The 17,072-nt window shown below is 51.9% G+C and overlaps 2 protein-coding genes across 2 annotated transcripts; both read left to right on the top strand.

Annotated features, from left to right (window-relative positions):
- Positions 1-13: 13 nt before the first annotated feature.
- On the top strand, positions 14-8,117 carry LOC140910324 (protein NYNRIN-like). The gene is made up of 2 exons (XM_073340980.1): positions 14-5,137; positions 8,047-8,117. Exon 1 carries the CDS (start codon positions 1,276-1,278, stop codon positions 3,595-3,597), a length of 2,322 nt encoding a protein of 773 aa, XP_073197081.1. The 5' UTR covers positions 14-1,275; the 3' UTR covers positions 3,598-5,137; positions 8,047-8,117.
- On the top strand, positions 5,757-12,870 carry LOC140910325 (protein NYNRIN-like). The gene is made up of 2 exons (XM_073340981.1): positions 5,757-9,890; positions 12,800-12,870. Exon 1 carries the CDS (start codon positions 6,029-6,031, stop codon positions 8,348-8,350), a length of 2,322 nt encoding a protein of 773 aa, XP_073197082.1. The 5' UTR covers positions 5,757-6,028; the 3' UTR covers positions 8,351-9,890; positions 12,800-12,870.
- Positions 12,871-17,072: the final 4,202 nt, after the last annotated feature.

The raw sequence follows: 17,072 nt of genomic DNA, 5'->3' as shown, positions 1-17,072 counted from the left end.
AACTTTTCTGCTTCTCCACCCCGTTGTGATTATTGGGTGTAGCACACCGGGTAACGAACCACTCAAGCTGTTGTTCAGCCTCTCGGCACTGGGTGCCGGCAACAGCTTTTGGCGTCCCTGGGTGGGCGACGAGGCTGCAATTTAGCCTTGCCCGGACACCTCCTGGAGGTCGAGGATTGCGACAAGAACCGACGCCCAGCGCGCACCGGTGAGTTCATCGGGGGCCTCGGAGGAGACGCGATTTGATCGACCCCAGAGGGCACAACGGTGCAACGCACTCATATAGTGGAGAAGCTGTTGTGGACGGCGGTGAAGAACCGGTCCCTTAGACGTGGGGGAGCAGCAGCTACAGGACGGCGGTGAAGAACCGGTCCCTTGGATAAGGTAGGATCCTTTTAAAATCCGGATTATATGCTCTGTTGGAACCTGGGGACGCCCAGAGTTACCCTGTAGGTATGGGACAGGGACAGAGCTCAGAGGTTAGGGCACGGTGTACGCCCCTAGAGTGCATTCTAGCAAACTGGAAGGTATTTGGTGCGGATCCGATGACTAAGAGCCAATTAAAACGATTCTGTACAGTTGACTGGCCTCAATATCAACTAGAGGACCAGGAGTGGTGGCCACCAGGAGGGTCAATTAATTACAACACGATCCTTCAGTTACTCCTGTTCTGTCAGAGAACAAGGAAATGGAATGAACATATGTATGCGCATTTGTTTCTGACTTTATGTACTCGACCAGATATTTTACAGCGCTGTAATCTGACTCCAACTGGTTCGGTAGCAGCTAATGTTAGTCCCCAGACCCCCACCCCCACTGTAATGGCAGAGCCGGTGTCCCCTTCGGCCCCCACATCCCCACCTTATAAGGGTAGGATGCCTCGGGTTACAGAGATTGCCCCCTCGGTGGGACTCTATCCTTTGCTTACCGAGACTGTTGTGGCTTGCCCAGGGGCAGATGGACGTCAGGCTACCACTATGCAAGTTTACATCCATGTGCCATTCAATCCAATAGACTTAGCAGCTTTCAAAGCACAGGCAGGAGAGTTTTCCACCAACCCAAGCAGGTTTATATCAGTCTTTGAGGGGTGCCTCAGTAGTCACAAGCCGGACTGGGATGATTGTAACGTCCTCCTGAGAACCCTGTTGTCTGAGGTGGAGAGGGATCAGGTTACAGCTAAGGCAAGGGGAGCGTCAGCTTTCAAGCAAAAGAAAGGAAGCTATCTGTCAAGTTCCTACCCCAAGTAACCGTAAGCGGCTCAGGGCATTTCTGGGTATGGCAGGCTTTTGCAGGATATGGATCCCAGAGTTTGGACTGTGGGCTAAACCCCTGTACGACTGTGTAAAAGGAGCAGATCATGACCCCTTCTATTGGACCCCAGAGGCTGATAGGGCATTTAAAATCCTGAAAAGAAAATTGATGGAAGCCCCGGCTCTGGGCCTGCCAGATCTCTCTCAGCCGTTTCAGTTGTATGTACATGAACGAAGGGGGGTGGCGCTAGGAGTGCTTACACAGCTGTTAGGAGCATGGAAGCGTCCTGTGGCTTATTTTTCTAAGCAACTGGATCAGGTTGCAAAGGGTTGGCCGGCATGTTTACGGGCGGTCGCAGCTACTGCCCTATTGCTTGAGGAAGCCGAGAAGCTAACATTGGGAGGGGTTATGCAAATCTATACTCCCCATATGGTCCGAGCCTTATTGGATGCAAAGGGAGGGCTTTGGCTCACCCAGGCTCGGATTGCTCGGTACCAGGCTAAGCTGTTAGAGAACTCTGAAGTCACCCTACAGCCTTGCCCCTCCCTTAACCCAGCCACTCTCTTGCCAGAAACAGAGGAACAGAAACATGACTGTTTAGAGATCATAGATGTCCAGTACTCCAGCCGTCCGGATTTAAAGGATGTACCTCTCCCAAATGCAGATTATGAGTGGTACACTGATGGTAGCAGTACTGTAATAGATGGGCAAAGGAGGGCGGGTTATGCTGTTGTGACCCTCCATGACACTGTGGAAGCTGAAGGTTTGCCTGCTGGGACCTCTGCCCAGCTTGCCGAACTAATAGCCCTGACCCGTGCACTTGAACTGTCAAAAGGAAAGCGGGTCAACATTTTTACTGATTCAAAGTATGCTTTTGGTGTGCTGCATGCTCCTGCTGGCCTATGGAAGCAAAGGGGAATGCTGACAGCCCAAGGCTCCCCAGTCAAGTACGGGCCCCAAATCCTCCAGCTCCTAGAAGCTGTACAACTCCCCTCGGAAGTGGCGGTGGTACACTGTAAAGCCCATCAAAGGGAGGATCAAGATGTGGCCAGAGGTAACGCCCGGGCAGATAGAGAGGCTAAGCATGCTGCCACCCTGCCATCCCCTCAGGCTGAGAACGCCCATATGCATGCCCTTATCCCATCAGTAGGGGAGCTTCCAACCCCTCAGTACTCTGGGGAGGAGAGACAGCTAACTGACAAACTCAGTCTCCGGGAAAAGGAGGGATGGCTCCATTCCCCAGAAGGGAAGGTCCTCTTACCAAAGGGCCTAATCCGGCCAGTGCTGCAGAAACTACATCAAACCACTCATGCTGGCAGGGAAGCACTTATCCAACTAATGGGAAAATACTTTATCACTTCCGGACTCCGACCCCTGGCTGCCCAGGTACAAGCGGACTGCTTAGTCTGCCAAAAGAATAACCCCCGACCGGGACATCCTGTGCCACCAGCTGCCCTAGAACCCACTCCGGGCCCCGGACAAGTGTGGCAAATAGACTTTACTGAGTTTCCCCGAACCCAAGGGTTCAAATATCTCCTTGTTATAGTGGATCGGTTCAGCGGATGGCCAGAAGCCTTCCCATGCCGTAACTGCACTGCCAGGACAGTGGCCCTCAAGTTTGTTAAGGAGCTCATTCCTCGCTTTGGACTCCCCCTGTGGATGGAATCTGACAACGGGACACACTTCACGTCAAAAATCATTCAAAGCATCTCACATGCCTCACAGATCCCCTGGAAACTCCATACGCCCTGGAGACCGCAAGCCAGTGGGGTAGTGGAGCGTACCAATCAGACCCTCAAACGGCATCTCTCAAAAGTGTGCCAAGAAGCCTCACTGCGATGGCCTGATGCTTTGCCCCTCGTCCTACTCCGTATCCGCGTTCTCCCAAAGGGTAGATTAGGGCTCAGTCCCTTTGAAATTATGTTTGGAAGGGCATGGCCCATGAATGGCACCCCGGTTCTGTCAGGGGAATGGGAGTTGGGTAATGGTTTTTTGTCACAGTATATGTGTTCCCTGTCTGCTGTTCTCTTGTCTCTTCACAGGTATACCAAGGATTCCCAGCCTCTCCCCTTGGACTCTCCCGTTCACTCCTTACAGCCTGGTGACTCCGTGCTTGTTCGCACCTGGAAAGACGAGCCTCTCCAGGAAAAGTGGAAAGGACCCTATACCGTCCTGCTGATCTCCCATACAGCGGCAAAGATCGAGGGACAGAAGAACTGGATCCATCACTCTCGTCTGAAGGCAGTACCCGCCCCCTCGTCAGCAGAACAGTGGACCGTCCAACCTGCTGACTCCTCATCTAGTGACGATCTCGGGCTAAAGCTACTGTTTAAAAGACACAAATAGCGGGCACCTTAATGCTAAAATGGGCCCACCCAGGTACTGGAGACCCTGGGTTGGGAAGACTCTGGTAATAATTAATTGGGTAACATTGTTATTCTTTGTATTGGTATTTCCAAATGGTGCATATCGGGAGCATAACTCCTTTGTTTTGCTTGCGCACCATGGTGCTACTTTAACAAACCAGACTGATTGCTGGGTGTGTGCTCCAACTCCACTATCCCCCAAAACGGGAATGCCCCTTGACATGCTGCCCTTGACCCTAGCAGAATGAGCCACCACCAAAGAGCAGGAAAGAACGGACTCACCGTTCTGGAACAAGACCTCTTTACAGCAGGCCACCTATCAGGACCAGGAGTATTCAGTTGCAGTACTCACTGAGGGAGTGTTATGTTTTACCCGAAACCAATCTGATCCCTATGGGCATCCTGTGGGAAAGAGCTCCTGTGTTATTACACAGTGGGCTGATGGGTATTGGATAAAGACCAAAAGGCGAGGCCAGCAATGTGGGTGTAATGGTTCCTCCCCTTTTAGGGAAACACTTACAAATAATCTTACCACAAAAAAGGGGTTTGAAAATGTAACTTGCTGTCCAGTTAATATCTCCAATGTAGCAAGCCCAAGTGAGAAAACTCAGAGCCAAGGCTGTTGAGTGTTCTCAAAGGGGGGAGTTGTTGGGAACACTGGGGCATGGCCACTAGGTAACTCGAGGGGATGGAAGACCACGAGTGTCGATGAAGCCCCCTCGCACTAGGCCCCGGTGTCCTTGGCCCCCCTCCTGCCTGGAGGCACTCGCAGCAGCTCTGCGTACTAGGCCCAAGTGTCCTTGGCCCCCCTGCCTGGAGGCACACACAGCAGTTATGCTGAGAATCTGCAACAGTATGTTGCAGAGTCAGACTGCCTGAAACTAAGCAAGGCCAAACAGGACAGATATGGAAGAACAATGCTGAATAAAGCAGCTTTATGTATAGTTTCACAAATGATACAGAGAATCAGGGAACTAGCTGGGAACTGGATTGGCTGGCTATATGGATACTTGGAGCAGCTTGCTATTGGATAAGTATGCTGGGAAAAAGGATGTATAAAAGCCTGTGTAACTTCCTACTCTGTTGTGCAGGATTTGAGATTTTATTCTCCCTGTACCTTTTTGCAGCTGCAAATAAACTTTTCTGCTTCTCCACCCCGTTGTGATTATTGGGTGTAGCACACCGGGTAACGAACCACTCAAGCTGTTGTTCAGCCTCTCGGCACTGGGTGCCGGCAACAGCTTTTGGCGTCCCTGGGTGGGCGACGAGGCTGCAATTTAGCCTTGCCCGGACCCCTCCTGGAGGTCGAGGATTGCGACAAGAACCGACGCCCAGCGCGCACCGGTGAGTTCATCGGGGGCCTCGGAGGAGACGCGATTTGATCGACCCCAGAGGGCACAACGGTGCAACGCACTCATATAGTGGAGAAGCTGTTGTGGACGGCGGTGAAGAACCGGTCCCTTAGACGTGGGGGAGCAGCAGCTACAGGACGGCGGTGAAGAACCGGTCCCTTGGATAAGGTAGGATCCTTTTAAAATCCGGATTATATGCTCTGTTGGAACCTGGGGACGCCCAGAGTTACCCTGTAGGTATGGGACAGGGACAGAGCTCAGAGGTTAGGGCACGGTGTACGCCCCTAGAGTGCATTCTAGCAAACTGGAAGGTATTTGGTGCGGATCCGATGACTAAGAGCCAATTAAAACGATTCTGTACAGTTGACTGGCCTCAATATCAACTAGAGGACCAGGAGTGGTGGCCACCAGGAGGGTCAATTAATTACAACACGATCCTTCAGTTACTCCTGTTCTGTCAGAGAACAAGGAAATGGAATGAACATATGTATGCGCATTTGTTTCTGACTTTATGTACTCGACCAGATATTTTACAGCGCTGTAATCTGACTCCAACTGGTTCGGTAGCAGCTAATGTTAGTCCCCAGACCCCCACCCCCACTGTAATGGCAGAGCCGGTGTCCCCTTCGGCCCCCACACCCCCACCTTATAAGGGTAGGATGCCTCGGGTTACAGAGATTGCCCCCTCGGTGGGACTCTATCCTTTGCTTACCGAGACTGTTGTGGCTTGCCCAGGGGCAGATGGACGTCAGGCTACCACTATGCAAGTTTACATCCATGTGCCATTCAATCCAATAGATTTAGCAGCTTTCAAAGCACAGGCAGGAGAGTTTTCCACCAACCCAAGCAGGTTTATATCAGTCTTTGAGGGGTGCCTCAGTAGTCACAAGCCGGACTGGGATGATTGTAACGTCCTCCTGAGAACCCTGTTGTCTGAGGTGGAGAGGGATCAGGTTACAGCTAAGGCAAGGGGAGCGTCAGCTTTCAAGCAAAAGAAAGGAAGCTATCTGTCAAGTTCCTACCCCAAGTAACCGTAAGCGGCTCAGGGCATTTCTGGGTATGGCAGGCTTTTGCAGGATATGGATCCCAGAGTTTGGACTGTGGGCTAAACCCCTGTACGACTGTGTAAAAGGAGCAGATCATGACCCCTTCTATTGGACCCCAGAGGCTGATAGGGCATTTAAAATCCTGAAAAGAAAATTGATGGAAGCCCCGGCTCTGGGCCTGCCAGATCTCTCTCAGCCGTTTCAGTTGTATGTACATGAACGAAGGGGGGTGGCGCTAGGAGTGCTTACACAGCTGTTAGGAGCATGGAAGCGTCCTGTGGCTTATTTTTCTAAGCAACTGGATCAGGTTGCAAAGGGTTGGCCGGCATGTTTACGGGCGGTCGCAGCTACTGCCCTATTGCTTGAGGAAGCCGAGAAGCTAACATTGGGAGGGGTTATGCAAATCTATACTCCCCATATGGTCCGAGCCTTATTGGATGCAAAGGGAGGGCTTTGGCTCACCCAGGCTCGGATTGCTCGGTACCAGGCTAAGCTGTTAGAGAACTCTGAAGTCACCCTACAGCCTTGCCCCTCCCTTAACCCAGCCACTCTCTTGCCAGAAACAGAGGAACAGAAACATGACTGTTTAGAGATCATAGATGTCCAGTACTCCAGCCGTCCGGATTTAAAGGATGTACCTCTCCCAAATGCAGATTATGAGTGGTACACTGATGGTAGCAGTACTGTAATAGATGGGCAAAGGAGGGCGGGTTATGCTGTTGTGACCCTCCATGACACTGTGGAAGCTGAAGGTTTGCCTGCTGGGACCTCTGCCCAGCTTGCCGAACTAATAGCCCTGACCCGTGCACTTGAACTGTCAAAAGGAAAGCGGGTCAACATTTTTACTGATTCAAAGTATGCTTTTGGTGTGCTGCATGCTCCTGCTGGCCTATGGAAGCAAAGGGGAATGCTGACAGCCCAAGGCTCCCCAGTCAAGTACGGGCCCCAAATCCTCCAGCTCCTAGAAGCTGTACAACTCCCCTCGGAAGTGGCGGTGGTACACTGTAAAGCCCATCAAAGGGAGGATCAAGATGTGGCCAGAGGTAACGCCCGGGCAGATAGAGAGGCTAAGCATGCTGCCACCCTGCCATCCCCTCAGGCTGAGAACGCCCATATGCATGCCCTTATCCCATCAGTAGGGGAGCTTCCAACCCCTCAGTACTCTGGGGAGGAGAGACAGCTAACTGACAAACTCAGTCTCCGGGAAAAGGAGGGATGGCTCCATTCCCCAGAAGGGAAGGTCCTCTTACCAAAGGGCCTAATCCGGCCAGTGCTGCAGAAACTACATCAAACCACTCATGCTGGCAGGGAAGCACTTATCCAACTAATGGGAAAATACTTTATCACTTCCGGACTCCGACCCCTGGCTGCCCAGGTACAAGCGGACTGCTTAGTCTGCCAAAAGAATAACCCCCGACCGGGACATCCTGTGCCACCAGCTGCCCTAGAACCCACTCCGGGCCCCGGACAAGTGTGGCAAATAGACTTTACTGAGTTTCCCCGAACCCAAGGGTTCAAATATCTCCTTGTTATAGTGGATCGGTTCAGCGGATGGCCAGAAGCCTTCCCATGCCGTAACTGCACTGCCAGGACAGTGGCCCTCAAGTTTGTTAAGGAGCTCATTCCTCGCTTTGGACTCCCCCTGTGGATGGAATCTGACAACGGGACACACTTCACGTCAAAAATCATTCAAAGCATCTCACATGCCTCACAGATCCCCTGGAAACTCCATACGCCCTGGAGACCGCAAGCCAGTGGGGTAGTGGAGCGTACCAATCAGACCCTCAAACGGCATCTCTCAAAAGTGTGCCAAGAAGCCTCACTGCGATGGCCTGATGCTTTGCCCCTCGTCCTACTCCGTATCCGCGTTCTCCCAAAGGGTAGATTAGGGCTCAGTCCCTTTGAAATTATGTTTGGAAGGGCATGGCCCATGAATGGCACCCCGGTTCTGTCAGGGGAATGGGAGTTGGGTAATGGTTTTTTGTCACAGTATATGTGTTCCCTGTCTGCTGTTCTCTTGTCTCTTCACAGGTATACCAAGGATTCCCAGCCTCTCCCCTTGGACTCTCCCGTTCACTCCTTACAGCCTGGTGACTCCGTGCTTGTTCGCACCTGGAAAGACGAGCCTCTCCAGGAAAAGTGGAAAGGACCCTATACCGTCCTGCTGATCTCCCATACAGCGGCAAAGATCGAGGGACAGAAGAACTGGATCCATCACTCTCGTCTGAAGGCAGTACCCGCCCCCTCGTCAGCAGAACAGTGGACCGTCCAACCTGCTGACTCCTCATCTAGTGACGATCTCGGGCTAAAGCTACTGTTTAAAAGACACAAATAGCGGGCACCTTAATGCTAAAATGGGCCCACCCAGGTACTGGAGACCCTGGGTTGGGAAGACTCTGGTAATAATTAATTGGGTAACATTGTTATTCTTTGTATTGGTATTTCCAAATGGTGCATATCGGGAGCATAACTCCTTTGTTTTGCTTGCGCACCATGGTGCTACTTTAACAAACCAGACTGATTGCTGGGTGTGTGCTCCAACTCCACTATCCCCCAAAACGGGAATGCCCCTTGACATGCTGCCCTTGACCCTAGCAGAATGAGCCACCACCAAAGAGCAGGAAAGAACGGACTCACCGTTCTGGAACAAGACCTCTTTACAGCAGGCCACCTATCAGGACCAGGAGTATTCAGTTGCAGTACTCACTGAGGGAGTGTTATGTTTTACCCGAAACCAATCTGATCCCTATGGGCATCCTGTGGGAAAGAGCTCCTGTGTTATTACACAGTGGGCTGATGGGTATTGGATAAAGACCAAAAGGCGAGGCCAGCAATGTGGGTGTAATGGTTCCTCCCCTTTTAGGGAAACACTTACAAATAATCTTACCACAAAAAAGGGGTTTGAAAATGTAACTTGCTGTCCAGTTAATATCTCCAATGTAGCAAGCCCAAGTGAGAAAACTCAGAGCCAAGGCTGTTGAGTGTTCTCAAAGGGGGGAGTTGTTGGGAACACTGGGGCATGGCCACTAGGTAACTCGAGGGGATGGAAGACCACGAGTGTCGATGAAGCCCCCTCGCACTAGGCCCCGGTGTCCTTGGCCCCCCTCCTGCCTGGAGGCACTCGCAGCAGCTCTGCGTACTAGGCCCAAGTGTCCTTGGCCCCCCTGCCTGGAGGCACACACAGCAGTTATGCTGAGAATCTGCAACAGTATGTTGCAGAGTCAGACTGCCTGAAACTAAGCAAGGCCAAACAGGACAGATATGGAAGAACAATGCTGAATAAAGCAGCTTTATGTATAGTTTCACAAATGATACAGAGAATCAGGGAACTAGCTGGGAACTGGATTGGCTGGCTATATGGATACTTGGAGCAGCTTGCTATTGGATAAGTATGCTGGGAAAAAGGATGTATAAAAGCCTGTGTAACTTCCTACTCTGTTGTGCAGGATTTGAGATTTTATTCTCCCTGTACCTTTTTGCAGCTGCAAATAAACTTTTCTGCTTCTCCACCCCGTTGTGATTATTGGGTGTAGCACACCGGGTAACGAACCACTCAAGCTGTTGTTCAGCCTCTCGGCACTGGGTGCCGGCAACAGCTTTTGGCGTCCCTGGGTGGGCGACGAGGCTGCAATTTAGCCTTGCCCGGACCCCTCCTGGAGGTCGAGGATTGCGACAAGAACCGACGCCCAGCGCGCACCGGTGAGTTCATCGGGGGCCTCGGAGGAGACGCGATTTGATCGACCCCAGAGGGCACAACGGTGCAACGCACTCATATAGTGGAGAAGCTGTTGTGGACGGCGGTGAAGAACCGGTCCCTTAGACGTGGGGGAGCAGCAGCTACAGGACGGCGGTGAAGAACCGGTCCCTTGGATAAGGTAGGATCCTTTTAAAATCCGGATTATATGCTCTGTTGGAACCTGGGGACGCCCAGAGTTACCCTGTAGGTATGGGACAGGGACAGAGCTCAGAGGTTAGGGCACGGTGTACGCCCCTAGAGTGCATTCTAGCAAACTGGAAGGTATTTGGTGCGGATCCGATGACTAAGAGCCAATTAAAACGATTCTGTACAGTTGACTGGCCTCAATATCAACTAGAGGACCAGGAGTGGTGGCCACCAGGAGGGTCAATTAATTACAACACGATCCTTCAGTTACTCCTGTTCTGTCAGAGAACAAGGAAATGGAATGAACATATGTATGCGCATTTGTTTCTGACTTTATGTACTCGACCAGATATTTTACAGCGCTGTAATCTGACTCCAACTGGTTCGGTAGCAGCTAATGTTAGTCCCCAGACCCCCACCCCCACTGTAATGGCAGAGCCGGTGTCCCCTTCGGCCCCCACACCCCCACCTTATAAGGGTAGGATGCCTCGGGTTACAGAGATTGCCCCCTCGGTGGGACTCTATCCTTTGCTTACCGAGACTGTTGTGGCTTGCCCAGGGGCAGATGGACGTCAGGCTACCACTATGCAAGTTTACATCCATGTGCCATTCAATCCAATAGATTTAGCAGCTTTCAAAGCACAGGCAGGAGAGTTTTCCACCAACCCAAGCAGGTTTATATCAGTCTTTGAGGGGTGCCTCAGTAGTCACAAGCCGGACTGGGATGATTGTAACGTCCTCCTGAGAACCCTGTTGTCTGAGGTGGAGAGGGATCAGGTTACAGCTAAGGCAAGGGGAGCGTCAGCTTTCAAGCAAAAGAAAGGAAGCTATCTGTCAAGTTCCTACCCCAAGTAACCGTAAGCGGCTCAGGGCATTTCTGGGTATGGCAGGCTTTTGCAGGATATGGATCCCAGAGTTTGGACTGTGGGCTAAACCCCTGTACGACTGTGTAAAAGGAGCAGATCATGACCCCTTCTATTGGACCCCAGAGGCTGATAGGGCATTTAAAATCCTGAAAAGAAAATTGATGGAAGCCCCGGCTCTGGGCCTGCCAGATCTCTCTCAGCCGTTTCAGTTGTATGTACATGAACGAAGGGGGGTGGCGCTAGGAGTGCTTACACAGCTGTTAGGAGCATGGAAGCGTCCTGTGGCTTATTTTTCTAAGCAACTGGATCAGGTTGCAAAGGGTTGGCCGGCATGTTTACGGGCGGTCGCAGCTACTGCCCTATTGCTTGAGGAAGCCGAGAAGCTAACATTGGGAGGGGTTATGCAAATCTATACTCCCCATATGGTCCGAGCCTTATTGGATGCAAAGGGAGGGCTTTGGCTCACCCAGGCTCGGATTGCTCGGTACCAGGCTAAGCTGTTAGAGAACTCTGAAGTCACCCTACAGCCTTGCCCCTCCCTTAACCCAGCCACTCTCTTGCCAGAAACAGAGGAACAGAAACATGACTGTTTAGAGATCATAGATGTCCAGTACTCCAGCCGTCCGGATTTAAAGGATGTACCTCTCCCAAATGCAGATTATGAGTGGTACACTGATGGTAGCAGTACTGTAATAGATGGGCAAAGGAGGGCGGGTTATGCTGTTGTGACCCTCCATGACACTGTGGAAGCTGAAGGTTTGCCTGCTGGGACCTCTGCCCAGCTTGCCGAACTAATAGCCCTGACCCGTGCACTTGAACTGTCAAAAGGAAAGCGGGTCAACATTTTTACTGATTCAAAGTATGCTTTTGGTGTGCTGCATGCTCCTGCTGGCCTATGGAAGCAAAGGGGAATGCTGACAGCCCAAGGCTCCCCAGTCAAGTACGGGCCCCAAATCCTCCAGCTCCTAGAAGCTGTACAACTCCCCTCGGAAGTGGCGGTGGTACACTGTAAAGCCCATCAAAGGGAGGATCAAGATGTGGCCAGAGGTAACGCCCGGGCAGATAGAGAGGCTAAGCATGCTGCCACCCTGCCATCCCCTCAGGCTGAGAACGCCCATATGCATGCCCTTATCCCATCAGTAGGGGAGCTTCCAACCCCTCAGTACTCTGGGGAGGAGAGACAGCTAACTGACAAACTCAGTCTCCGGGAAAAGGAGGGATGGCTCCATTCCCCAGAAGGGAAGGTCCTCTTACCAAAGGGCCTAATCCGGCCAGTGCTGCAGAAACTACATCAAACCACTCATGCTGGCAGGGAAGCACTTATCCAACTAATGGGAAAATACTTTATCACTTCCGGACTCCGACCCCTGGCTGCCCAGGTACAAGCGGACTGCTTAGTCTGCCAAAAGAATAACCCCCGACCGGGACATCCTGTGCCACCAGCTGCCCTAGAACCCACTCCGGGCCCCGGACAAGTGTGGCAAATAGACTTTACTGAGTTTCCCCGAACCCAAGGGTTCAAATATCTCCTTGTTATAGTGGATCGGTTCAGCGGATGGCCAGAAGCCTTCCCATGCCGTAACTGCACTGCCAGGACAGTGGCCCTCAAGTTTGTTAAGGAGCTCATTCCTCGCTTTGGACTCCCCCTGTGGATGGAATCTGACAACGGGACACACTTCACGTCAAAAATCATTCAAAGCATCTCACATGCCTCACAGATCCCCTGGAAACTCCATACGCCCTGGAGACCGCAAGCCAGTGGGGTAGTGGAGCGTACCAATCAGACCCTCAAACGGCATCTCTCAAAAGTGTGCCAAGAAGCCTCACTGCGATGGCCTGATGCTTTGCCCCTCGTCCTACTCCGTATCCGCGTTCTCCCAAAGGGTAGATTAGGGCTCAGTCCCTTTGAAATTATGTTTGGAAGGGCATGGCCCATGAATGGCACCCCGGTTCTGTCAGGGGAATGGGAGTTGGGTAATGGTTTTTTGTCACAGTATATGTGTTCCCTGTCTGCTGTTCTCTTGTCTCTTCACAGGTATACCAAGGATTCCCAGCCTCTCCCCTTGGACTCTCCCGTTCACTCCTTACAGCCTGGTGACTCCGTGCTTGTTCGCACCTGGAAAGACGAGCCTCTCCAGGAAAAGTGGAAAGGACCCTATACCGTCCTGCTGATCTCCCATACAGCGGCAAAGATCGAGGGACAGAAGAACTGGATCCATCACTCTCGTCTGAAGGCAGTACCCGCCCCCTCGTCAGCAGAACAGTGGACCGTCCAACCTGCTGACTCCTCATCTAGTGACGATCTCGGGCTAAAGCTACTGTTTAAAAGACACAAATAGCGGGCACCTTAATGCTAAAATGGGCCCACCCAGGTACTGGAGACCCTGGGTTGGGAAGACTCTGGTAATAATTAATTGGGTAACATTGTTATTCTTTGTATTGGTATTTCCAAATGGTGCATATCGGGAGCATAACTCCTTTGTTTTGCTTGCGCACCATGGTGCTACTTTAACAAACCAGACTGATTGCTGGGTGTGTGCTCCAACTCCACTATCCCCCAAAACGGGAATGCCCCTTGACATGCTGCCCTTGACCCTAGCAGAATGAGCCACCACCAAAGAGCAGGAAAGAACGGACTCACCGTTCTGGAACAAGACCTCTTTACAGCAGGCCACCTATCAGGACCAGGAGTATTCAGTTGCAGTACTCACTGAGGGAGTGTTATGTTTTACCCGAAACCAATCTGATCCCTATGGGCATCCTGTGGGAAAGAGCTCCTGTGTTATTACACAGTGGGCTGATGGGTATTGGATAAAGACCAAAAGGCGAGGCCAGCAATGTGGGTGTAATGGTTCCTCCCCTTTTAGGGAAACACTTACAAATAATCTTACCACAAAAAAGGGGTTTGAAAATGTAACTTGCCGTCCAGTTAATATCTCCAATGTAGCAAGCCCAAGTGAGAAAACTCAGAGCCAAGGCTGTTGAGTGTTCTCAAAGGGGGGAGTTGTTGGGAACACTGGGGCATGGCCACTAGGTAACTCGAGGGGATGGAAGACCACGAGTGTCGATGAAGCCCCCTCGCACTAGGCCCCGGTGTCCTTGGCCCCCCTCCTGCCTGGAGGCACTCGCAGCAGCTCTGCGTACTAGGCCCAAGTGTCCTTGGCCCCCCTGCCTGGAGGCACACACAGCAGTTATGCTGAGAATCTGCAACAGTATGTTGCAGAGTCAGACTGCCTGAAACTAAGCAAGGCCAAACAGGACAGATATGGAAGAACAATGCTGAATAAAGCAGCTTTATGTATAGTTTCACAAATGATACAGAGAATCAGGGAACTAGCTGGGAACTGGATTGGCTGGCTATATGGATACTTGGAGCAGCTTGCTATTGGATAAGTATGCTGGGAAAAAGGATGTATAAAAGCCTGTGTAACTTCCTACTCTGTTGTGCAGGATTTGAGATTTTATTCTCCCTGTACCTTTTTGCAGCTGCAAATAAACTTTTCTGCTTCTCCACCCCGTTGTGATTATTGGGTGTAGCACACCGGGTAACGAACCACTCAAGCTGTTGTTCAGCCTCTCGGCACTGGGTGCCGGCAACAGCTTTTGGCGTCCCTGGGTGGGCGACGAGGCTGCAATTTAGCCTTGCCCGGACCCCTCCTGGAGGTCGAGGATTGCGACAAGAACCGACGCCCAGCGCGCACCGGTGAGTTCATCGGGGGCCTCGGAGGAGACGCGATTTGATCGACCCCAGAGGGCACAACGGTGCAACGCACTCATATAGTGGAGAAGCTGTTGTGGACGGCGGTGAAGAACCGGTCCCTTAGACGTGGGGGAGCAGCAGCTACAGGACGGCGGTGAAGAACCGGTCCCTTGGATAAGGTAGGATCCTTTTAAAATCCGGATTATATGCTCTGTTGGAACCTGGGGACGCCCAGAGTTACCCTGTAGGTATGGGACAGGGACAGAGCTCAGAGGTTAGGGCACGGTGTACGCCCCTAGAGTGCATTCTAGCAAACTGGAAGGTATTTGGTGCGGATCCGATGACTAAGAGCCAATTAAAACGATTCTGTACAGTTGACTGGCCTCAATATCAACTAGAGGACCAGGAGTGGTGGCCACCAGGAGGGTCAATTAATTACAACACGATCCTTCAGTTACTCCTGTTCTGTCAGAGAACAAGGAAATGGAATGAACATATGTATGCGCATTTGTTTCTGACTTTATGTACTCGACCAGATATTTTACAGCGCTGTAATCTGACTCCAACTGGTTCGGTAGCAGCTAATGTTAGTCCCCAGACCCCCACCCCCACTGTAATGGCAGAGCCGGTGTCCCCTTCGGCCCCCACATCCCCACCTTATAAGGGTAGGATGCCTCGGGTTACAGAGATTGCCCCCTCGGTGGGACTCTATCCTTTGCTTACCGAGACTGTTGTGGCTTGCCCAGGGGCAGATGGACGTCAGGCTACCACTATGCAAGTTTACATCCATGTGCCATTCAATCCAATAGACTTAGCAGCTTTCAAAGCACAGGCAGGAGAGTTTTCCACCAACCCAAGCAGGTTTATATCAGTCTTTGAGGGGTGCCTCAGTAGTCACAAGCCGGACTGGGATGATTGTAACGTCCTCCTGAGAACCCTGTTGTCTGAGGTGGAGAGGGATCAGGTTACAGCTAAGGCAAGGGGAGCGTCAGCTTTCAAGCAAAAGAAAGGAAGCTATCTGTCAAGTTCCTACCCCAAGTAACCGTAAGCGGCTCAGGGCATTTCTGGGTATGGCAGGCTTTTGCAGGATATGGATCCCAGAGTTTGGACTGTGGGCTAAACCCCTGTACGACTGTGTAAAAGGAGCAGATCATGACCCCTTCTATTGGACCCCAGAGGCTGATAGGGCATTTAAAATCCTGAAAAGAAAATTGATGGAAGCCCCGGCTCTGGGCCTGCCAGATCTCTCTCAGCCGTTTCAGTTGTATGTACATGAACGAAGGGGGGTGGCGCTAGGAGTGCTTACACAGCTGTTAGGAGCATGGAAGCGTCCTGTGGCTTATTTTTCTAAGCAACTGGATCAGGTTGCAAAGGGTTGGCCGGCATGTTTACGGGCGGTCGCAGCTACTGCCCTATTGCTTGAGGAAGCCGAGAAGCTAACATTGGGAGGGGTTATGCAAATCTATACTCCCCATATGGTCCGAGCCTTATTGGATGCAAAGGGAGGGCTTTGGCTCACCCAGGCTCGGATTGCTCGGTACCAGGCTAAGCTGTTAGAGAACTCTGAAGTCACCCTACAGCCTTGCCCCTCCCTTAACCCAGCCACTCTCTTGCCAGAAACAGAGGAACAGAAACATGACTGTTTAGAGATCATAGATGTCCAGTACTCCAGCCGTCCGGATTTAAAGGATGTACCTCTCCCAAATGCAGATTATGAGTGGTACACTGATGGTAGCAGTACTGTAATAGATGGGCAAAGGAGGGCGGGTTATGCTGTTGTGACCCTCCATGACACTGTGGAAGCTGAAGGTTTGCCTGCTGGGACCTCTGCCCAGCTTGCCGAACTAATAGCCCTGACCCGTGCACTTGAACTGTCAAAAGGAAAGCGGGTCAACATTTTTACTGATTCAAAGTATGCTTTTGGTGTGCTGCATGCTCCTGCTGGCCTATGGAAGCAAAGGGGAATGCTGACAGCCCAAGGCTCCCCAGTCAAGTACGGGCCCCAAATCCTCCAGCTCCTAGAAGCTGTACAACTCCCCTCGGAAGTGGCGGTGGTACACTGTAAAGCCCATCAAAGGGAGGATCAAGATGTGGCCAGAGGTAACGCCCGGGCAGATAGAGAGGCTAAGCATGCTGCCACCCTGCCATCCCCTCAGGCTGAGAACGCCCATATGCATGCCCTTATCCCATCAGTAGGGGAGCTTCCAACCCCTCAGTACTCTGGGGAGGAGAGACAGCTAACTGACAAACTCAGTCTCCGGGAAAAGGAGGGATGGCTCCATTCCCCAGAAGGGAAGGTCCTCTTACCAAAGGGCCTAATCCGGCCAGTGCTGCAGAAACTACATCAAACCACTCATGCTGGCAGGGAAGCACTTATCCAACTAATGGGAAAATACTTTATCACTTCCGGACTCCGACCCCTGGCTGCCCAGGTACAAGCGGACTGCTTAGTCTGCCAAAAGAATAACCCCCGACCGGGACATCCTGTGCCACCAGCTGCCCTAGAACCCACTCCGGGCCCCGGACAAGTGTGGCAAATAGACTTTACTGAGTTTCCCCGAACCCAAGGGTTCAAATATCTCCTTGTTATAGTGGATCGGTTCAGCGG

Source organism: Lepidochelys kempii, chromosome 4 (genome assembly GCF_965140265.1).
Source record: "Lepidochelys kempii isolate rLepKem1 chromosome 4, rLepKem1.hap2, whole genome shotgun sequence".
NCBI lineage: Eukaryota > Metazoa > Chordata > Testudines > Cheloniidae > Lepidochelys > Lepidochelys kempii.
Note: the sequence above shows the minus strand (reverse complement) of the source record. Positions and strands in the feature narration are given on the sequence as shown.